Source organism: Crocuta crocuta, unplaced genomic scaffold, assembly GCF_008692635.1.
Source record: "Crocuta crocuta isolate KB4526 unplaced genomic scaffold, BGI_CrCroc_1.0 scaffold32, whole genome shotgun sequence".
In the NCBI taxonomy this organism is placed as follows: domain Eukaryota; kingdom Metazoa; phylum Chordata; class Mammalia; order Carnivora; family Hyaenidae; genus Crocuta; species Crocuta crocuta.
In genome coordinates, this window is record NW_027529424.1 from 2,560,701 (window position 1) to 2,580,789 (window position 20,089).

Below are 20,089 nucleotides of genomic sequence, written 5' to 3' on the forward strand. Positions count from 1 at the left end.
TCTTCCAGGCTCTCTGGTCCCTCCTGGCCTGACATCTCAAAGTCTCCCACTAAGGCCCTCTTCCCACCTCCCACCTTAGCCTCCAGGACCAGGGTCTCCTCCCCTGAAGCAGATGCCAGGAGGTCTTTGAAATCCTGAGTCTGGGGCTGGGATTCCAATAGTAACTCCTTGGGTGCGGATCTTGGAAAGGCCTCTTCAAAACTGTCTCGGCTGGGGCCCCGATGACAGGCTCTGCTTCACTGGAGGTTTGCAGGACGCCAAAATCATCTCCGGTGCTCCAGGAGGAGCAGCCAATGGAAGCTGCGGCTGAGACCCCTCCCACTCTCCCCCATGGGCACCCGGGTCTCCTGCCTCCTCCCCACTGGCACGCCTGGCACAGAAGGGAGGACCTGGCAGCTGGCGTCAGGGTCTGCAGAACCCTCTCCGTCTGCCTTGTGGTTCCAAAGATGGCCTGGAGACAGCTGCTTCTCGCCTCCTGTCTCTCCGCTGCTGTGCTCCTCACCAGTGAGTATGGGGAGGTTCCAGGAAGCACCGGTGTTAGGTGAGGCTGCTCAGGTGGCCCAGGTGGAAAGGGGGGTGCTTACTGTGCAGATGGCTGTGTCTGATGTGTGTGTGTATAACACAATACAACACAGAGGAAACAGCCTGCCTGCTGGCTTCCTGGGGAGGCTGCTCCGTGGCTGCTCTGTGAGGGGCCTGGGACCCCACACTGGGGCCTAGGAAGGACTGTCCCAGCCCAGCTCAGGGCGAAGGCTCCCCTGGGGTGCTGCAGAACTCACGCTGTGCTCTCCCACAGTGCTGCAGGAGGGCACTAGTGCATCGGTGGGCAGCCAGCAGGAGGCAGGACAAGACACCCAGGAAGGTGAGTGCAAGGGCCACCCAGGGGTGCAGGACTGAGGTGCCCTGGTGAACCCGTGCTGGTCGTGACCGACCTCTCCTGGGTTTCAGATGTGGAACAGAAGATCTTCATGCAGGAATCAGATGCCTCAAATTTCCTCAAGAGGCGTGGCAAGCGGTCCCCGAAGTCCCAAGACGAGGTCAACGGTAAGGATGCTGGAGGTCTGCCTTCTGCTTGCCCCTCCCGTCCTCTCTCTCTCCCAGTGGGCTGGGTTGTACGGACAGCAAGGAACCCAGGAGGGTTCTTGCGCAAACTGGGCCGCCGGGTATCAAAGTGACGGCAGCTCTGAATTAGAAATTACACATGTCCTCAATTACAGGTCACGTCTTTGACTACACTGTCAGGGTAAGAAGCAGAAAGGGCCAGTGCTACATCAAATGCACTTAATAGAGGTGAGATGCATCCCAATCTTGGAGAAGTTTAAAACATTAAGGAGACTGGAGCGCCTGGGTGGCTCAGTCAGTTAAGTGTCCGACTTCGGCTCAGGTCATGATCTCATGGTTCGTGGGTTCGAGCCCCGCATCGGGCTCTGTGCTGACTGCCAGCTCAGAGCCTGGAGCCTGTTTCAGATTCTGTGTCTCCCTCTCTCTCTGACCCTCCCCTGCTCACGCTGTCTCTCTCTCTCTCAGAAATAAATAAAACATTAAAAAAAAAACCATTATGGAAAAACAGTGCCTCATGTGTGAGAGAAACAGCACTGCAAACAGGGAGAGGGCACCTGGGACTAGGAGCTGGGAATTTGGGTCTGGTGACAGCTGTGCTAAGTGGCCTTGGCCACTTCCTCCCCACTGGGCCCAAGTTTCCTTATTTATAAGCCCCTGAAATTGTGGTATTCAGCCGGCAGTGGTTTCTTTTTTGCTTGCTTTCTTTTTTTAATTTTCATATCCAAAGCATTTGGAAGGCTTTTGAGCTTGGAAGTGTGTCTCCTTCGTCTGAAGTAGGCCCTGGTGTCCCCTGCCTGCCTGGCAGGGACCCTCATTTCCATGACCTGCCGACCCTTGAAGGCATTTGAGTTTTCTGCTCTTGAACTAGATTCTTCCAAGGACTCTTGAGCTCTGTTTCCAAGACTATGACTTGATTCATTACTTGTGTGTGTGCCTGAATAAACTCTTTGTGTCCCTCGGCACACTCGGCAAGGTAACTAGCACAGTAAAAAGGAGAGGACTGCTTTCAAATAATGAGAATGCTTGGAGATGAAATTCCTTCCCCCCCACCCCCCAACTGAGTTAAGTATTAGCCACACTGGGAAAACCTCCAGGCCTCATACAACTTGAGATTTAGAAGTTAACAAATGTTAAGAAACGCTAAAAGGGCTGTGATGGATGCAGCCTGGGCAATTCTTGATGGAAATCAGAGAAGCAACCTCCTGGCAGATTTCCAGTGGGGAGCAGGTGTAAATTCAGGACAGGCGAATAATTTCCATCCTCATCAGCTGGTTCAGAGCCATGAGGGGCGTGGTGAAGTCAGAGGTCCCTCACCTCAAACAGAAGCTCTGCATCAGTTGTGGGGGGCCCAGGACAGCCTGAAGACACAAGATGCCCCTCAGCGCACCTGCTGTCACTCCCGTGCATGGGAGCTGGCCAATCATGTCTGAGGGTGGGTAAAAGGCATGTGACACTGATACACTGGAATCTGGAATGAGGAAGCAGGCATTTGACATCGCTAAGCTTCTGGGTAAAGACGCAGGTTCCCTTTAGCATGAGGAGGAACTAATCCCTTCCTGAGAAGAGACACACACAGTGTGCACGATGCTCAGTGTCAACGTGGCATTTTGTCCCAACTTTCTTGGCCATTGCTAAGTGACAGGTCCCATTTGTGGCAGCTCCAAAAATGTAATTTGGGAAGACAATTTCTTTTTTGAAGTACATAGGAATGGCCAATGCTTCTTTAGGAATTGCTGATGGCTCCTTAAGGCCTTGCTTCCTAGACTCCTTCCCTCCCATCCTCAGTGGCTTTCTGGTACCTGGAGCAACAATGGAGCTCATGGTGGGTCATAAGGAAGATGGTGCCATGACAGGTATGTTCTGGGCCAAGGGGTGCAGTATGAGCGACTGGGGCTCTGGCTCGTCCCAAGTTGTGCCCCAACCAACTGTGTGACATTGATTAGGTCACTGCACCTCTCTGAGCCTCAATTACCTCCTAAGAACTGTGTGGATGTGGGCAAGGGTGGGTGGGTGGAGGTGTGGGAAAGGAAATTCCTTCCACCAGACTCAAGAGCCTGTGCCTTTACTATGTGGGTAAAGGCACAAGTATGGGATGAACATGGGATTTACTGAAGGAATCTGCACGGAGACCAAGTCACAGTCAACTGGATTTTTAATCTGAGTTAATAATAATATAATGTAATACAAACAACTAGTATTTAATTATTGTAAGCCCCAAACTTTTAAAGATTTCAGATGGTTTATTGTATAATTTCACAAAGGAATACTTGATTGTTTATCCTAATACCACTGTAATATGGAGTGGGGCAGGAAATCAATGGCTTTCTCAGTTTCTCTGCTTCCATCATCACTGTCCCCCCCGCCCCCGACTTCTTACATAGCAAGCTGGTGGGGGTGACAGCACATTAGTCTCCCCCTCTTTGATGTGATTGTACAAGGGGGGTGTGAGGTGTCCTTCAGGGTCCTGTTGTTCTTCCTGCACCAGACACGGCCTTCCTGATGTTGTGGATTTGTCCAGTTGATGCCCACTTAAAAAAATTTTTTAATGTTTATTTTTGAGAGAGAGACACAGAGCGTGAACAGGGGAGGGACAGAGAGAGAGGGGACACAGAATCCAAAGCAGGCTCCAGGCTCTGAGCTGTCAGCACACAGCCTGATGAGGGGCTTAAACTCATAAACCTCGAGATCATGACCTGAGCCCAAGTCCGATGCTCAAATGACTGAGCCACCAAGGCGTCCCAAGTTGAAGTCTAGTTAAAAGAAGTTTTTTGATACTAAGAGAGCTCTTGATAACTTCCTCCAGACAACCAGAGCCCTCACACCAAAGAGGTCCAGATTTAAGGGTGTAAGTGGATGAACTTGGAAACTACTTTACACCTAAAAATCTACAATCTAGAATGTTTTTTTTTCAGGCTAAATTAAATTGTGAAGTATGGTGAGGTGTGATGTGCTAGTTCAGATGGGGATTCCCCCTGGAGCTCAAGGTGCTGCTGCTGTAAGATTTCTCATTAAAAGAAAACAGCCAACTGGACTAGAATGCATCACTGTACAAAAGAAGCAATACGTGCAGTTGGTGTTTCCATCATCAGGGAGTTTACCTCATCACCTAACACCCTATTCCAGTTATCTATTGCAGTGTAGCCATGGATTCTCAAAATTTAGTAGCTTAAAAACCACATCTATTGCCTTCTAGTTGCTGAGGCCAGCAGTCCAGAGACGTCTTACCTAGGTACTTCAGGCTTAGCATCCTTCCTAAGCTACAGTCATCTCAAGGCCTGACCGCAAGATCTGCCTTGTCAAGCAAGCCCTGGGGCCTTGCTGACTATCAGTCAAGGCCACTAGTTCCTTGCCAGGAGTGGGACTCTCCTTAAGACAGCTTACAACATGGCAGCTGGCTTCCAGCAGAGCAGAAGAGGCCCAAGAAGGAAGCCACATTCCATCATGGTCTGCCATCTCCTGTTCATTAGAAGAGAATCATTAAGGCCAGCCCACACAAAGGGAGGGAAGTGCCTAAGGGAATGGAGAACAAAGATCATCTCAGACTTCCCAACTCATGCCATGATTGTGCCCTCTATACACTTCTATCACAGCAATCATAATGGTAGGTATGGTTTAAAAAAAAAACTTTTTAAATGTTTTATTCATTTTTTGAGAGACAGAAAGAGAGAGAACATGAGCAGGGGAGGGACAGAGAGAGGGACACAGATTTCAAAGCAGGCTCCATGCTGTCAGTGCACAACCTGAAGTGGGTTCAAACTCAAAAACCACAAGATCATAACCTGAGCCACAGTCGAACGCTGAACAGACTGAGCCAGCAAGGTGCCCCTGGGCATGACTTATTCTTTCTTTCTCCTAATCTGAACTATAGGCCCCTAAAGTAGAGGGACACAACCTTTCTTACTTGCCTTTTTAATCTCAGTGCCTAGCACACATTTTGGCTGTGACAGGTGCTCAAAGACATTGGACTTGAAGGTATGAATGTGAAATTGACTTCAAGTGGACGACTCCCTCTGGATTCACTTCTGATCACATTATTCCTAGTTTCTTTTCTTTTTTTAAAATTTTTTTTAATGTTTTATTTCTGAGAGAGACACAGCATGAGCCAGGGGAGGGTCAGAGAGAGAGGGAGATACAGAATCCGAAACAGGCTCCAGGCTCTGAGCTACCTGTCAGCACAGAGCCCGATGCAGGGCTCAAACCCATGAACTGTGAGATCATGACCTGAGCCTAAGTCAGATGCCCAACCGACTGAGTCACCTGGGTGCCCCAGGATTCCTAGTTTCTAACTGGCCCTGTAGACTTGGATGCACCATTAATTTGATGAGTGAAGTTAAACTGCTTTTCTCATTTGCAAAATGGGGTGTTTGGAGGGGGTGAGTTCCTGGGTCCCTCAAGTTTTAAAGTTTATGTCAGGAGAAAACCATCTAAGCGAAGCCTCCATCCTTTCCCCTCTCAACCCCTCCCAGCCACGTTAAGTTTCTCAGGCAAAACAATCGGGTGTTCCCCTAAATGCGTGCAGCTGCCCCCATTCTTGGAGGCAACTCTTGCCTTTTGCCCTTTCCCAGTGGAGAACAGGCAGAAGCTGCGGGCCGACGAGCTGCGGAGAGAGCACTATGAGGAACAAAGGAACGAGTTTGAGAACTTCGTGGAGGAGCAAAACGATGGTAAGAGCTCTCCAGCCAGGGCCGTCGGGGAAGTGAGCCTTCGCGGGAAAATCAAAAGTTGCCTCCACGTCTCCCTTGATTTAATTTTTTTTTTTTTTAATATTTTTATTTATTTCTAGGATAGAGAGAGACAGCGTGAACAGGGGAGGGTCAGAGAGAGAGGGAGACACAGACTCTGAAATAGGCTCCAGGCTCTGAGCTGGCAGTCAGCACAGAGCCCGACACGGGGCCCGAACCCACGAACTGCGAGATCATGACCTAAGCGAAAGTTGGACGCTTAACCGACTAAGCCACTCAGGCGCCCCTCGATTTAATTTTTTTTAAATGTTAATTTATTTTTGAGACAGAGTGCACAAGCAGGGGAGGGGCAGAGAGAGAGGAAGAGCGAGGGAATCCCAAGCAGGCTCTGCACCGTCAGCACAGAGCCTGACCCAGGGCTCAATCTCATGAACCATGAGATCATGACCTGAGCTGAATCCAAGAGTGGATGCTTAACTGACCCAGCCACCCAGGCGCCCCATCCCTAAATTTTAATTAGAGGAGGGAAGAGAGGCTCTTTTCAGTTCACATCTATGGGAGTCTTGAAGGAAGAAAGTCACAGAAATGGCCATAGACCTTGAGAAGGCGACGTAGAAGACACACATTTAGGTTTCCACTGGCTCAGGGAATTTTTGGCCGGTTCTATTGTCTCCTCCTATGTGGGGAACACTGTGTTCTCTTAGTGCCTCGAGCTAGTGGCTTAGCTCTGGTATAAGTGGGTTGTACCTTTGAAGTGCCTGGGATTCACATCAATTTAACAGTTCTAGGAACTATTCATTCTGGAAACCAAGGCCTTCATTTACCTATTCACTCTAACCAGCATTTTATTTGATGGCTGTAAGCAAGCTCTTGTGAAGCCCCCACACTCTCTTCAGGCAGGACCTTAAGTTTTTCAGTTGGCTCCCTTGATCTGACAGTGTCACCTGTCCTCAGAATAACTGCTAGTTGAGGTTCACCCTCCATCCCTTAGAAGCAAATGCTGAGGGACTATCATGGGTAAAGGAAAAGACCCGAATTTCCAAAGGAGGACGTTTAGGCAAGTGGTCTGAGAGAGACCAGAGTGACCTTCCTGAGAGCCTGAGAACCACATCTCCAAGGCCCATCAGCCCATCTGGGACACTGGACCTGTTCTGTTGTGGCACCTGGTTGCACCTCTACTCAAATCCACCAGCTTTACGAGACAAAGATACCTGTGAATTCTGCCCCTGAAAGTGCCAGGAGTAAGCAGTGTGCTGAGCCCCTACTTGTGAGGTCTGTGTGGCAGCACCTATCTGCTTCCACCTTCAAAGCCAGAATGCTGAGTCAGGCCATCTAGGCTTGGCTGCAGATGCTCAGGTACAAGTGCCTCCCTGCACAGAAGTCACACTGCTTGGGCCTTTGGGCCTTTACTAGGGAGGCCTTCCCTTTGTGTAAGTGAAATGGGGTAAGAAATGTTTGGCATGACCTGGAGGAAAAAAACTTCTATGTCAAAATCACGCTCTCAGAGTTGGCAGAAAGTAGCTGGTCTAACTGGCCTGAAGAGGGGCTGAAGGGCTGAAGGCTAACACCCCTAAGCTCCAGCCTGGACCTGACTCTGAGCTCCGGGCTGTCTGGGATACCAACAAGCCCCAAAGGGGATTTCAGCATCAAGGGCTGCAACCGATTCCAAGCTCGCATAGGAAGAAAACATACCCAGCAGCCATGACTCCCAGTACCCAGTGGTAACAAGGGGCCTTCCTGTTGAGGGCATCTGGCTTTCGTGGTGCTAAGGACCATTGGGTCCCTGCACCCTGAAGTCACCAGGCTATCCTGCTAGCCCAATGCTCCAGAGAATGAGGTTCACAAAGTCTGGTTTCACAGGCTTTTTGGTGATGAAGCCCACATTTGAGAAAACATAGGCAAGGAAGACTTTTGGGGTTCTGAATCCTTGATACAATCTTCTTCTGTTAGAACTTCCCATCCTCCCAATGTTTCCCACAAATACTTATAGATTGTGATAAGATACATAAAATTTGCCATTTTAGCCATTTTTAAGCATCCAATTCAATAGCACTTAGTAGGTTCACACCATTGTGTAACCAACACCACTATGTATTTCTAGAATCCTTTCATCCCCTCAAAGAGAAACTCTGTACCCACTACACAAAGTCATTCCCCTTTCCCCATAGTCTCTGGTGACCTCTCCCACATTTTGGTCTCTAGGAAATCTTTCTAGGTATTTTACAGAAGTGGAATCACTTCCGGTGTATTTCACTGAGCACATTTCGAGGCTCACTCATGTTATGGCCATGGCCTGTGATCAAGAATTTCACTCCTTGTTATGACTGAATACGTACACATGTGTGTTTAACTTTTTGTTTACCTATTCATTTGTTCAGTATTTTCACTTCCCTTAGGAATATACCTAGCAGTGGAATCGCTGGGTTATGTGGTGATGCCTTACAGGTGCTTTTTTACACAGTGAAGGAGTTGTGAAGTATGCTTGTGCTTTAATGGTACCTAATGACAGGCAATACAGACTTGGCATCACCTAATTCTACAACTGAACAAAGGTGTTACTCAGAAACATGTCGTATTGAAGAAAGCAAAATCAAGACTTTCTTAATCATGAAACAAGACCTTATCACTCATTAAAAGTCCCTTCTGTTCTTGTTTTATTCTTTAAAGTTTATTTATTTTTGAGAAAGAGAGAGAATGTGTGCATAAGCAGGGGAAGGGCAGAGAAAGAAAGGGAGACACAGGATCTGAAGCAGGCTCCAGGTTCTGAGCTGATGCAGGGCTTGAACCCACGAACCACAAGATCATGACCTGAGCCAAAGTGAGACACTTAACTGACTTAGCCACCCAGGCGTCCCTTTTCTGTTCTTTTTAGCCTTTTACTTTGGAAAAGTTTAACACATGATTATCAAATTTCCCCGCACTTTGCTTCATCCATGCCCTTTCCTAGTTTTTTAAAACATGATTTTAGGGGCACCTGGGTGGCTCAGTCAGTTAAGTATCCGACTCTTGATCCTTGTTCAGGTCATAATCTTAGTTTCGTGAGTTTGAGCCCCACATCGGGCTTTGTGCTGACAGTGTGGAGCCTGCTTAGCATTCTGTCTCCCATTCTGTCTACCCTTCCCCCGCCTGCTATCTCTAAGTAAATAAACTTAGAAAAGTAAAAATTTTAAAAAAGCCACATAATTTTTAAAGCCTGAGGAAAAATTTCAATGCCATTGCTTGAAGCTGACAATTATTTTCTTCCATGATTTTTTCTGTCTGTAATGCCCATCATCTCTTTTCATTACTGTTCTGTTACCTTTATACTTTGTTTCTTAGTTATTATTTTTTAAATGTTAATTCTTTTGAGACACAGAGATAGAATGTGAGTAGGGGTAGGGTAGAGTGGGAGATGCAGAATCTGAAGCAGTCTCCAGGCTCTGACCTGTTAGCACAGCGCCTAATGCAGGACTCAAACTCACAGATGGTGAGATCATGACCTGAGCTGAAGTCGGACGTTTAACCAACTAAGCCACCCAGATGCCCCAGTTGTTACTTCTTTGAGTCAGTTTCTGGTGAAGGCTGTTCCCCATTGGTGATTATGCAGGGTAAGGAGCACTGAACTGGGACACAGACCTTGAATGGCTGGCTCTACTGGCTACCAGCTTTCACCTCCTGGGCATGGCTCTCACCCCTACCCACTGCTCCTCACATCTTTCACTTCAGACCTTCTGTTACCAACGCACCTAGGCACAGTTTGTTCACGTCATCACAGGGTAGGCAGTTTGGGTTGATGGCTGCCAAAAGCCTGGTGGCTCTCTGCAGGTCAGAGTGCTCTCCATACTAATATGATGACTTCACCTCTCCTCCCCAGAACAGGAAGAGAGAAGCCGGGAAGCTATTGAGCAATGGCGCCAGTGGCATTATGATGGCCTGTACCCATCTTATCTCTATAACCGTCACCACATCTGACCTCATCTTGACAGGACCAGGAAGACGGAGCTTGAAACTCACAAACCTACCCCAGGTGTCTGAACAATGCTTTCACACCAACAGGCCCCTTCAAAGGGTCTCAACTAGGGGCTGGCCGCGGTAAACACGCATGCCCTTTGTTCTGATGGATTAAGATGCCCTAGCTTTTGCTTCTTTGTAGATGGTTTTTCTGAGGTGAGCCAAAACACGTGTGGGGGTGCCAGCACCAAACCTACAGTGACTTCCCCTTACTTAGCCACTGTTCCCACAGTCAAGACTCTTGTCCTGTACAACTATGAAAAGGATCGCAATAAAGAGAAAAGACAATGTGTTCACTTATGGCTTAGAAATAAAATTGCTGAGTCACTTTGTCATCTTCGGAAATCTCACACAGCCATGGCAACTCATCTCCCTTGAGTGACACATGTCCCTCTCAGTGATTTGGGCTTCTGAAAGCCTAAGCCTAAACTCCAGGAGTGCTGCTCACTAGTTTCTGTGTCTCGGCAGTCACGCAAATGCGAGAGAGATGTTAACACAGTGGTTTTGGTCAGACCATTCTCTGGAGAGACTCAAGGTTGAACTGTGGTTTCCTAAGTTCATCCCTCAGAAGCCAGGCTTATACCAAGGCTGGCTGTGGCCAAAACCATAAAGCAGCTGAAATCTGGCATGGGGGTCAGTGACCTCACTCCTCACAGTGCCTGTGGTAGCTCAGGGCTGCCATAACAACCCATAACAAATTGGGTGGCTTGGAACAGTAAGAATTTATTCTCTTTCAGCTGTGGAGGCTGGAGGTCCCAATTCAAGGTGTCTGCAGAGCCGTCCCTCCCTCTCCTTAGGGGAGGGTCCTGCCTTGCCTGCTGCAGCTTCTGGTGGCTCCAGGGCATCCCTGGCTTGGGCTGTGTCACTCCAATCTCCCTGCCTGTTGTCACAGGGCCCCTGTGTCTCTCTTCTCTTCTTGATATAACTTTTTAAAAAAAGTTTATTTTGAGAGACAGTGAGCAAGAGGGAGGGGTAGAGGCGGGGGAGAGAATCCTAAGCAGGCTCCGCACTGTCAGCATGACCCCGATGTAGGGCTTGAACCCATGACCCATGAGTTCATGACCCGCGCCAACATCAAGAGTCGTATCCTTAACCGACTGAGCCACCCAAGTGCCCCTGTATTTTCTTACACAAACTCCAAGTACGAGCTGAACTGGCCTTCAGAAGCTAAGAAGGGCACCGGGCAAACTCTGTCGTTAAATGTTGCGTGGGCAGGTGGAATAGAGGAGTCGCTCTCTTCTTAGGGGCATGGGGTTCACCCTTTGGAGAGTCAGGCTTGGGGCTCAAGTCCCAGCACAACCAAAGCCAGAGCAGCACCCAATGTTGCAGCGGCCGGATGAACTTCTGTCGAATGAATGTGCCTCGAGGACTGGCAGCCGGGTCTTCAGAACACTCAGATTATGCTCATTAGGAAACTGCCGAGGGGTGTGCTCGCCAAGTCATGCCGCCAGCACGCTTTGCTGTCTGTGGCATCAAATTAGAATGCTTCCAAAAGGAAACCAGGAGAGTGATGGAGTTTTCCTCAGAACTGGAAAAATATGCACAAAGCATTCAACTGAAAACTGCCATTTCACCAGTTAAAATGTTCTTTATACTTTCACTCCTTACCTAATTCCCAAACCCCCAACATCTCAGATCTTTTTTTTTTAAACAAGACATTTCCACTAGAAAATTATTTTATTTACAACAGGTGCTCACTGCAGCAAATTCATGCAGCACAGAAATCCATTACACATGGGGCACCTGGCTGGCTCCGTAGAGTGTGCAACTCCTGATCTCAGGGTTGTGGGTTCGAGCTCCACATTGGGTATAGAGATTACTTAAAAATAAAATTTTTTTTTAAAAGAAAGAAATCCAGTACACATGATGAATTTTGCCTCCTTGCCTCTTTAATTCAAGGTGAGCCCTGTCAGTAGTTTGGGGGGGGCATCCTTCCACTTTTTAAAAACTTATTTTGAGAGAGAGACAGAGAGGTGCCCGTGAGTAGGGGAGAGGCAGAGAGAGAATCCCAAGCAGGCTCTGCACACTGAGGAGGCCGAGGTGGAGCTCCACCTTTGGAACTGTGAGATCATGACCTGAGCCGAAATCGAGATGCTTAACTGAGCCACCCAGGCACCCCTCCTTCTACTTTTTCTGTCTGTTCTCATACATATACTTCATTCTTTAGAAGGGCAACAGAACACGTAAGTACGCAAACCCAGCTAGCCCCACACTCCGTGCAGGAAGGAGCGAGTTAGCAGATCTTGGCCACAAGGAACTGGCTGAGACCAGAAGTTGGGCCCTGAAAGCCCCCTCTAATGAGAGCATTAGCCTTGAACAAGTGGCTCATTATTATTATATTGTCATGGGCCTGTTCCTTGCTTCTTTCCATGAGCAAGAAGCAGCATGGAACAGGATCCTTTTACCAGAAAGCCCCTCACCGTGGAGTAGGTGCAGCTCTGTCCAGTGCCGGCACACTTCTGTGAGGTAAGGGCTACTCATTACACACATTAGTATTTTTAAAAATTTTTATGTTTATTTATTTTTGAGAGACAGAGTGTGAGTGGGGGAGAGGCAGACAGAATGCAAAGCAGGCTCCAGGCTTCGAGCCATCAGCACAGAGCCTGATGTGGCGCTCAAACCCACAAACCGTGAGATCATGACCTGAGCCGAAGTCGGACCTTAACCGACTGAGCCACCTAGGGGCCCCATAACTTACACACATGTTAAACTAGATAGTAAGATTTCTCTTCAAAGAGGTTACATGCTTTCTACCACTGGATGGACACCTTTGCCAATCCTTTCTTAAACCAAGCAAACTGAGGGTACTGGCAGAAATGTCAGGAAGGGGGAACTCTTTCATGATACACTAGCCATGTGCCTCCTCAGACAGCAAATGTCCCCTTCTGTTCTAGTCTCCACACTACACTTCAGCAGGTTAGTAGTGCACACTCCGTCCACAGCAGACACACATTCCCACCAGCCACCCCACTGCCCTTAGCCTGTTTTCTCCTTAGGATACCTGCTCTTCTCTGCAGCCTTCACTGAAAGTACCAGCAAGCTTTAAATGAGAATGTGATCACACTGGAAAAAACTGATATAAAGTAAAAACTCTGCAGATGCCTTAATATTTCATTACTATTTTTACTTATTATCCAAGGAGACAAATTATTTGAGAAGAGATATTTCAAAGTTTCGAAACATCTCAACAGAAAGGAACAGAGTTCTGCTGTCTGCTTGCCATCTCACATCTCTGATCTAGTAATCTCTACACCCAGTGTGGGGTTCAAATTCACAAGCCCAAGGTCAAGAGTTGCATGCTCTTCTGACTGAGCCAGCCAGATGCCCTCTTCCGTCTCTGATCTAAACTGGAGAAAACAGCCAGCTTGGAAGGAATGAAGGTCAAGATGTTTCTCTCTGAATCGCTGGGCAGGAAGATGCAGACATGGGCCCCATCTGCACTGCAGGGGCCTTGGTAGAATGGGCCGGACATACTCCTGCCCCAGTCTTGCTCTAGCAGGAAAGGGTCCTCATAGTACCTAATCCCATACCTAGATGCCTTTTCCCTGAGGTATGTTGAAGTAACACCTGCCTGTCTAACTGGGTTGCCAGGTGAAACAAGGGATGGTGAACCAAGTGGCTGGGGTTGGTAGCTGGGCACAAGCAGCACAAGCCTTGCTGACCGCTATCTCGGATAGCGAGGTGGGCCTGCGGGCCGCAAGGCCAGGGTTAACAGGAGAGCTTGTACTTTGCCCACATGAAACTGCCCTCTTGGTTGGCCAGATCCAGTCCCTGAGCTTTTATGTTGGTAACCCTGGGTTAGGAGGAGGGTGTGTGTGTTTGCACATCCAGTTGTGCAACAGAGAAAAAGCAAAACCTTAGCCTGCTGTCAACCTTAGCCAGGAAAATGGAGCCACATTTTGCCCCATACTGGTAATAATATATGTGCCCTCTGGTGAGAGCTGGCAACCAGGTGGATGGCAGCTGATGGACTCATGGCCATATCCACAGCCACCCACGCCCATATTAAAGAATGCTGGGTTCATACAAAAGTGAAAAATCAACAACGGTCGGGGTGAGTGGCCGGTTTGAAAGAACAAAACAGCTTGTCTTTGTCTCTTCAATGGCCATGCTTGGCATGTTGGCTCTAGATAAAGCACTGTGGCAGAAATGAGAAATCTACTACCTCGTGTTACCTCTATCCTTAACAAGGGCCCAGTTATGCCTTGGCGATTTCAAATTCTACCCAGAATTCTTTCATTAAAAGCCAATCTCACTCATTCTTCCTGGGCAGGGAGTACATGCCAAACGTAACATGAGCAGGAAATCTCTGCATCACATTTACTAAGAAACTATAATGCAGCGATCTGTATTTTTAGAGACTAGCCTTGTCAAAAGTGTGGCCTTTTGGGCACTGGGTTTTTGTTTTTTATTATTTTTTTCTTAATGTTTATTTTTGAGAAAAAGAGCGTGAACAGGGGAGGGGCAGAGAGAGAGGGAGACACAGAATCTGAAGCAGGCTCCAGGCTCCAAGTTGTTAGCACAGAGTCCGACACGGGGCTCGAATCCACAAATCATAAGATTATGACCTGAGCTGATGTCACAGACTTAACTGACTGAGCCACCCAGGTATCCCAATAAAATTCATTTTTGACCAATGATGCCCACTTTATTTGTTAAGCCTATTTTCTACCATTAAAAAAATCTGCATAGTTAGAGTTAATAAGTTTTCACAAAGTTGGGGCACTTGTGTGGCTCAGTCAGTTAAGTGTCCAACTTTGGCTCAGGTCACGATCCCGCAGTTTGTGGGTTCAAGCCCTGCATCAGGCTCCACCCTGTCACCTTGGGATTCCCTCTCTCTACCTCGCTCTCTCTGTCCCTCCCTTCTCTCTTTCAAAGTAAACTTAACAAAGAGGAAAAGCATTTTTTCACATAATTTCTCATTAATTTAGACCAGCAGTAATGAGTCTCAAAAAACACTCTAGTGAGTCTGTATTACTTGAGGAGGAGGACCCCAAACTTAAAACTTTCCTAACTAAAACCAGTAACCTCATTAATATGAGGCAGTGAGGTCAGGGTGCACTGGATTAGGATTTTATTTGCTTGTGTTTGGTTGTCTGTCACACAGCCAGCACCAAATTGCAGTACCAAGAGGCAAGATGTTTTCTATTTTGTAAAATAACCCAAATATGCCCTTAGATTGGCATCCTGAAATCACTGTTCAGAAAAAAACTCATTAGTAAATCACTGAAGACACTATTCCTGTCCCTTAAACTCTAAGGTGCTTGAATGAGTTAGACACCACTTTTGTTTATTTTGGTGTGAGAGTTGATTATGTTAAGATAAAGTTCATCACAACCTAAAATGTACGCAGCCCAGGGCTTGACATGGCCTCCCCCTTCTCAAGGTCCAACCCACTGGTACTCAGCTGATCACCAGGGAAGGCCTGAGAAGACAAACACACTATTATTTATAGATCTTCTTGTCCAAACTTACTCAGAATATGTCCTTAATACTTAATGGTGAAAAAAAATGATTTCCTCTTTATATTGAGACCAAAAAACAGTCATAGGTAGGAAATGAAGAGTTAAAACCTCTCAGGCAACATGATCCAACACAGAAAATTCTAATCCACAAAAAAGCTGTTAAATATGTAGGTTTAACATGGTCCCAGGATACAAGGTCAGCTGACAAAAATGCACTGCATTTTTATATACTAGCAAGTTAAAAGTGGGAATTACAATGCAAAAAGCAGCCCTTACAATATCATCAAAACTGTAATAAGATGTTTAGAAATAAACAAGACAGAATACAAAAATGATCTGTACACTAAAACTATGTACAGTGCGAACTTTGACAGTTGCTTTCTTTTCTGTAATCCAAGTGCCTGACTTAAACTTCGAGTTAAACTTAAATGAGACACCCACTTCAAAGACAACCATCTCAGACAAACACAGTGCCAGCTTCAGTAGATTCAAGAGTCAGGCCACCACCCCCTAGGACAGTCCTTTGTTTTATTTCTGTAACTGACCACTTGGTTTTTCCCTCTGAGTACTTGATGTTTTAAATTCACCAGTGAAGTGTGAGCCCATGAAATCCTAGGCCCCCACCCTTGACCTCAATGAAAGAGGAACCTCTGGCGCACAAAGCTCCTTCTACCTGAGACCTGGCTGTTTGGCCCCAGGGGTGGTATGTAACATTTATTCTTTTGAAGGTTACTGATGATTATTGCTGAAGGGCATCTTGCAGTCATAACAGGAATCACAACACTGGTTACTCACAGGCACCATTACTAATGAACATTGCTGAGAAAAATTAAAGATCTAAATAAATGTAAAGATATATTAGGGTCACAGAAAGTCTTAAGATGTCAATCTCCCCAAATCGATCCACAGACTAGTCATAATACCAATTTCAGCAAAGGTTTTTTGAGAACTCAACAAATTGTTTCTAAAATTTACATGGAAATGCAAAGGACCTAGAACAGTCAAAACAAATTTTAAAAAGAACAAAGCTGGAGGACTAACACTATCTAATTTCAAGAGTTGTTAGAATTCTAGTGCTTAAGATGGTGTGTACTGGCACAAGAATTGACATATATTGTATGAATATATCATTACTGTAACAAAACAGTCCAGAAGGAGACCCCCAAATACACAGCGAACTAATTTTCCACAAAGAAGGTAAGATCATCTAATGGGGGAAATGATCTTTTTTTTTTTTTTTAAATTTAATGTTTTATTTATTTCTGAGAGAGAGAGAGAGGGAGAGAGAGAGAGAGACAGCGTGAGGAGAGGGTCAGAGAGAGAGGCAGACACAGAATCTGAAACAGGCTCCAGGCTCCAAGCTGGCAGTCAGCACAGAGCCAGACGCGGGGCTTGAACCCATGAACCGTGAGATCATGACCTGAGCCGAAGTCGGACGCTTAACCGACTGAGCCACCCAGGCGCCCTGGAAATGATCATCTTTGCACTGAATGATGCTGTAACAACTGAAGGTCCTTTCGGAAAACAATGAACCCCAACCCTTGTATCTCACAGCTTATAAAACGATTAAATGGAAATGGATCGCTGATGAAAAAGTAACAACTAAAACTATATAAAATATTCTGTAAGAACCCCTTTGTGAGTTTAAGGCGGGTAAAAAGTTTCTTAGTTATAAACAAAATGCATGAACCAAAAGGGACTCAAGTGATAAAATGGACTAAAAAAAAAAGGAAACCTGCTCTTTGAAAGACACTGTTAAAAAAAAATGAAAAGGTAAGCCACAAAATGGGAGTAAATATTCATCATACATCTGTCTGCAAAACACTTGTATTGAGAATACAGGAAGAATTCTTACTCAACTCAATAAATAAGTAAACAGATGCTTCGCCAAAGAGGATACAGGAATGGCCAATAGCATATGAAAAGATGTCCAATATAAAGTCTCGAGGACAATGCAAATTACAACTGCAACAAAACCACATATTAGAATGGTTCAATTAAAAACACAGACAGTATCAAATTCTGATGAAAATGTGAAGCAAATGGAATTCTCATACATTATTAATGGGTGTGTAAAATGGTGCAACACCTTTAGAAAGCAGTTTAGCAGTTTCTTATAAAGCTAAACATTCTTTTACCTTTTGACCTAGAAATCCCATTCCTAGTTACTTACCTGAGAAACAAACACATGTATCCACAGAAAGACTTCTACTGAATATTGGTAGAGGGTTTATTCAGAATAGCCCCAAACTGGAAATAATCCAACTCAGATGTCCATCAACAGGCAGATAAATAATTTGTGGGGCATATCGAGAGAGCAAGATACTCAACAATAAAAAAAAAACAATTAACTGATATAGGCAACAACATGGATGCATTTCAAAATACAACGAATGAAGGAAGCCAGATACAAGATTATTTTCTGCATGATTCTATTCATATGACGCTCTAGGAAAGACAGGTCAAAATCACAGTGATAGAAAACAGATCGGGGGGTGGGGGGGAGTGGTGTGTGTGTGTGTGTGTGTGTGGACTGCCAGGGAAATGGCACAAGCCATTGACGGGATGCAAACACCCCACTTCTTGCTTCTGGTGGTGCTTACATGGTGTATATGCTCAACAAAATTGACTGAATCATACCATTAAAATGTGTGCCTTTTTCTGTGTGAAATTTAGACCTTAATAAAGTTAAGAAAAATTCCAACATGTGCTTGCTTCAGAAGTGCATGTACTAAAACTAGAAAGAAAAACACCAATACCAAAGACTTCTCTAAGTCTTTGCTCAGGCCACATTACCACACACTTGGTTCCAATCTGACTTTCAACTCATATTTTCAAATCACTTAATCAATTTCCTAATCCACAAAATATGGATAACTCCCAATCTGGTCTTGTTTGGGGAAAAGTTATATAGTTGCTTATTATTGGTGGACTCGCCTAATTGCTAAAATGTATTAGTAACTCTAAAGTCAATACCTGTGGTGTCTTTTTGGTCATTTTTGGACATGTGCAGAGCAATGAAATAGAGAAGCTGCCCAACACACACATTCCCAGCTGGGCTCAAACAATGTGACATTCTTGCTGGTTGCAGCCTGGATACTGGAAGCAAGTTCCTTTTTGTGCCATGTTTTTCACATTTTTGTGCTTTCTGTTGGTGATCTTGTTGTTTAGAATGACCCGAAGCATAAGGCTGAAGCACTGTGGCATCTGCAGAAAAAACGTGGGCTAAGACAACTCCATGTACTCATGAGCTATGGCACTGCTGGCTGGGCTGCCATGTTAATGTGTCAACAACATATACTAAATACAGTGTCTTTAAACAGAAGCACACATAAGACAAGATTATGTATTGATCCGCTGACAAAAATCTGACCAGAGGCTCTCAGAAACCTAGCCCCATATTCTCCCTAGGAACAGCGATCCAGTATCCGCTAAATCAGAGAGACTTCAGAAAACATAATTATTACCATGAATAACAAAAATAAACTACATATATCACAAGCTCTTTTTGCCCTTTTTTGGATGAAATGGCTTTGAGTTTTTACCACCTTGATTATCATCATTGGCTTTTCTCCCAAATGTCAGTTTAGAACTGATGGTCTCACCTGTGCAGGGCACAGTAAGGCTCTTTCTCATTTTGATCCACAGAGTTTGGGAGTGTGGCTATATGGCAAATACAGAATTTCAGTTTAAAAAAAAATTTTTTTAACATTTATTTATTTTTGAGACAGAGTGTGAGCGGAGAAGGGGCAGATAGAGAGGGAGACACAGAATTTGAAGCAGTCTCCAGGCTCTGAGCTGTCAGCACAAAGCCCACCAGGGGGCTCCAACTAAATCAAGAGATCATGACTTGAGACAAAGTTGGACGCCCACTGACTGAGTCACCCAGGTGCCCCAGCATTTCAGTTTTTGAACCATCCATCCTTGAGAGCTGTATTGTTTCCAAATCTCTATTCATGGGATCAAACATGTCTACTTTACTTGTAAAGCAGAGCTCCAATGGGCTGTTCTGAGTGACACACTTAGGCAAACAGATTTTCCTCTCCTGACTTAAAAATCAATGTTATTAGACACATTTAATCTGCTATAAACATCAAACTTCACTTGTAGCATCAACTTTATTTTTGAGAGAGAAAGAGCGAGCGAGCGAGCACAAGTGGGGGATGGGCATAGAGGGAGACACAAAATCCAAAGCAGGCTCCAGGCTCTGAGCTGTCAGCACAGAGCCTGACATGGGGCTTGAACTCACAAACCTTAGATCATGACCTGAGTCTAAGTCGGATGCCCAACCGAGTCATCCAGGCGTCCCCATCAACTTTTACACAAAAACCCAATTTATGCAAACCCTTCCTGCCAACTTTGCTATTTATGATATTTTTATATATATTTTAAAGTTTATTTACTGAGAAAGAGAGAGAGAGAGGCAGAGGGAGAGAATCCCAAGCAGGCTCTGCACTGTCAGCACAGAGCCCAATGTGAAGTTTGAACTCCTGAACCATGAGATCATGACATGAGCCGAAATCAAAAGTAGGATGCTTAACCGACTGAGACACCCAGGCGCTCCCAACCTGTGATGTTTTTAAAAGTTGAAAATTTAAAAATTTTTAAATGTTGAAACTTAATCTGCTATGACAATCAGAACATTCAGATAAACTATTTCTCCATGAGACATATAGTTTTTGTTTGCTAATTTAGATCACTGTGTACTTACTCTGTTTGGATGGCCTATGATTATATAATAAGCCCTACACTGCCAACAGCGGGGTAAGGAGAAACTAAATACATTATCTTGGATTTATATAAAAGCATTTAATACATTGATAAAAAGGATAATATTAAAAGATTGATCTCAATGATGAATCGTATCTTCAGGGCAAGCAAGCAAGTTCC

The 20,089-nt window shown here is 45.5% G+C and overlaps 2 protein-coding genes across 5 annotated transcripts in view; one reads left to right on the plus strand and one right to left on the minus strand.

Moving 5' to 3' along the window:
* Positions 1-446: 446 nt before the first annotated feature.
* Positions 447-9,877, plus strand: UCMA (upper zone of growth plate and cartilage matrix associated). 2 transcript variants are annotated; one of them, XM_077758495.1, is made up of 5 exons: positions 447-504; positions 797-862; positions 949-1,044; positions 5,628-5,726; positions 9,598-9,877. In XM_077758495.1, exons 1-5 carry the CDS (start codon positions 447-449, stop codon positions 9,693-9,695), a joined length of 417 nt encoding a protein of 138 aa, XP_077614621.1. In that variant the 3' UTR covers positions 9,696-9,877. The 2 variants fall into 2 exon arrangements, with proteins under 2 accessions (XP_077614621.1, XP_077614620.1); XM_077758494.1 differs by lacking the exon at positions 9,598-9,877 and having other exon boundaries at positions 5,628-5,948.
* An 8-nt stretch (positions 9,878-9,885) lies between these two features.
* The window catches only part of MCM10 (minichromosome maintenance 10 replication initiation factor), a 46,890-nt gene continuing 36,686 nt past the window's right edge, over positions 9,886-20,089 (minus strand). For 2 of the 3 annotated variants that reach the window (XM_077758490.1, XM_077758492.1), the window contains exon 21: positions 9,886-11,262. The gene's annotated coding sequence lies outside the window, so the exon portion shown is untranslated. Of the gene's footprint in view, positions 11,263-17,093; positions 18,407-20,089 lie in introns of those variants that run through there. The other variant, XM_077758493.1, reaches the window with a different exon arrangement.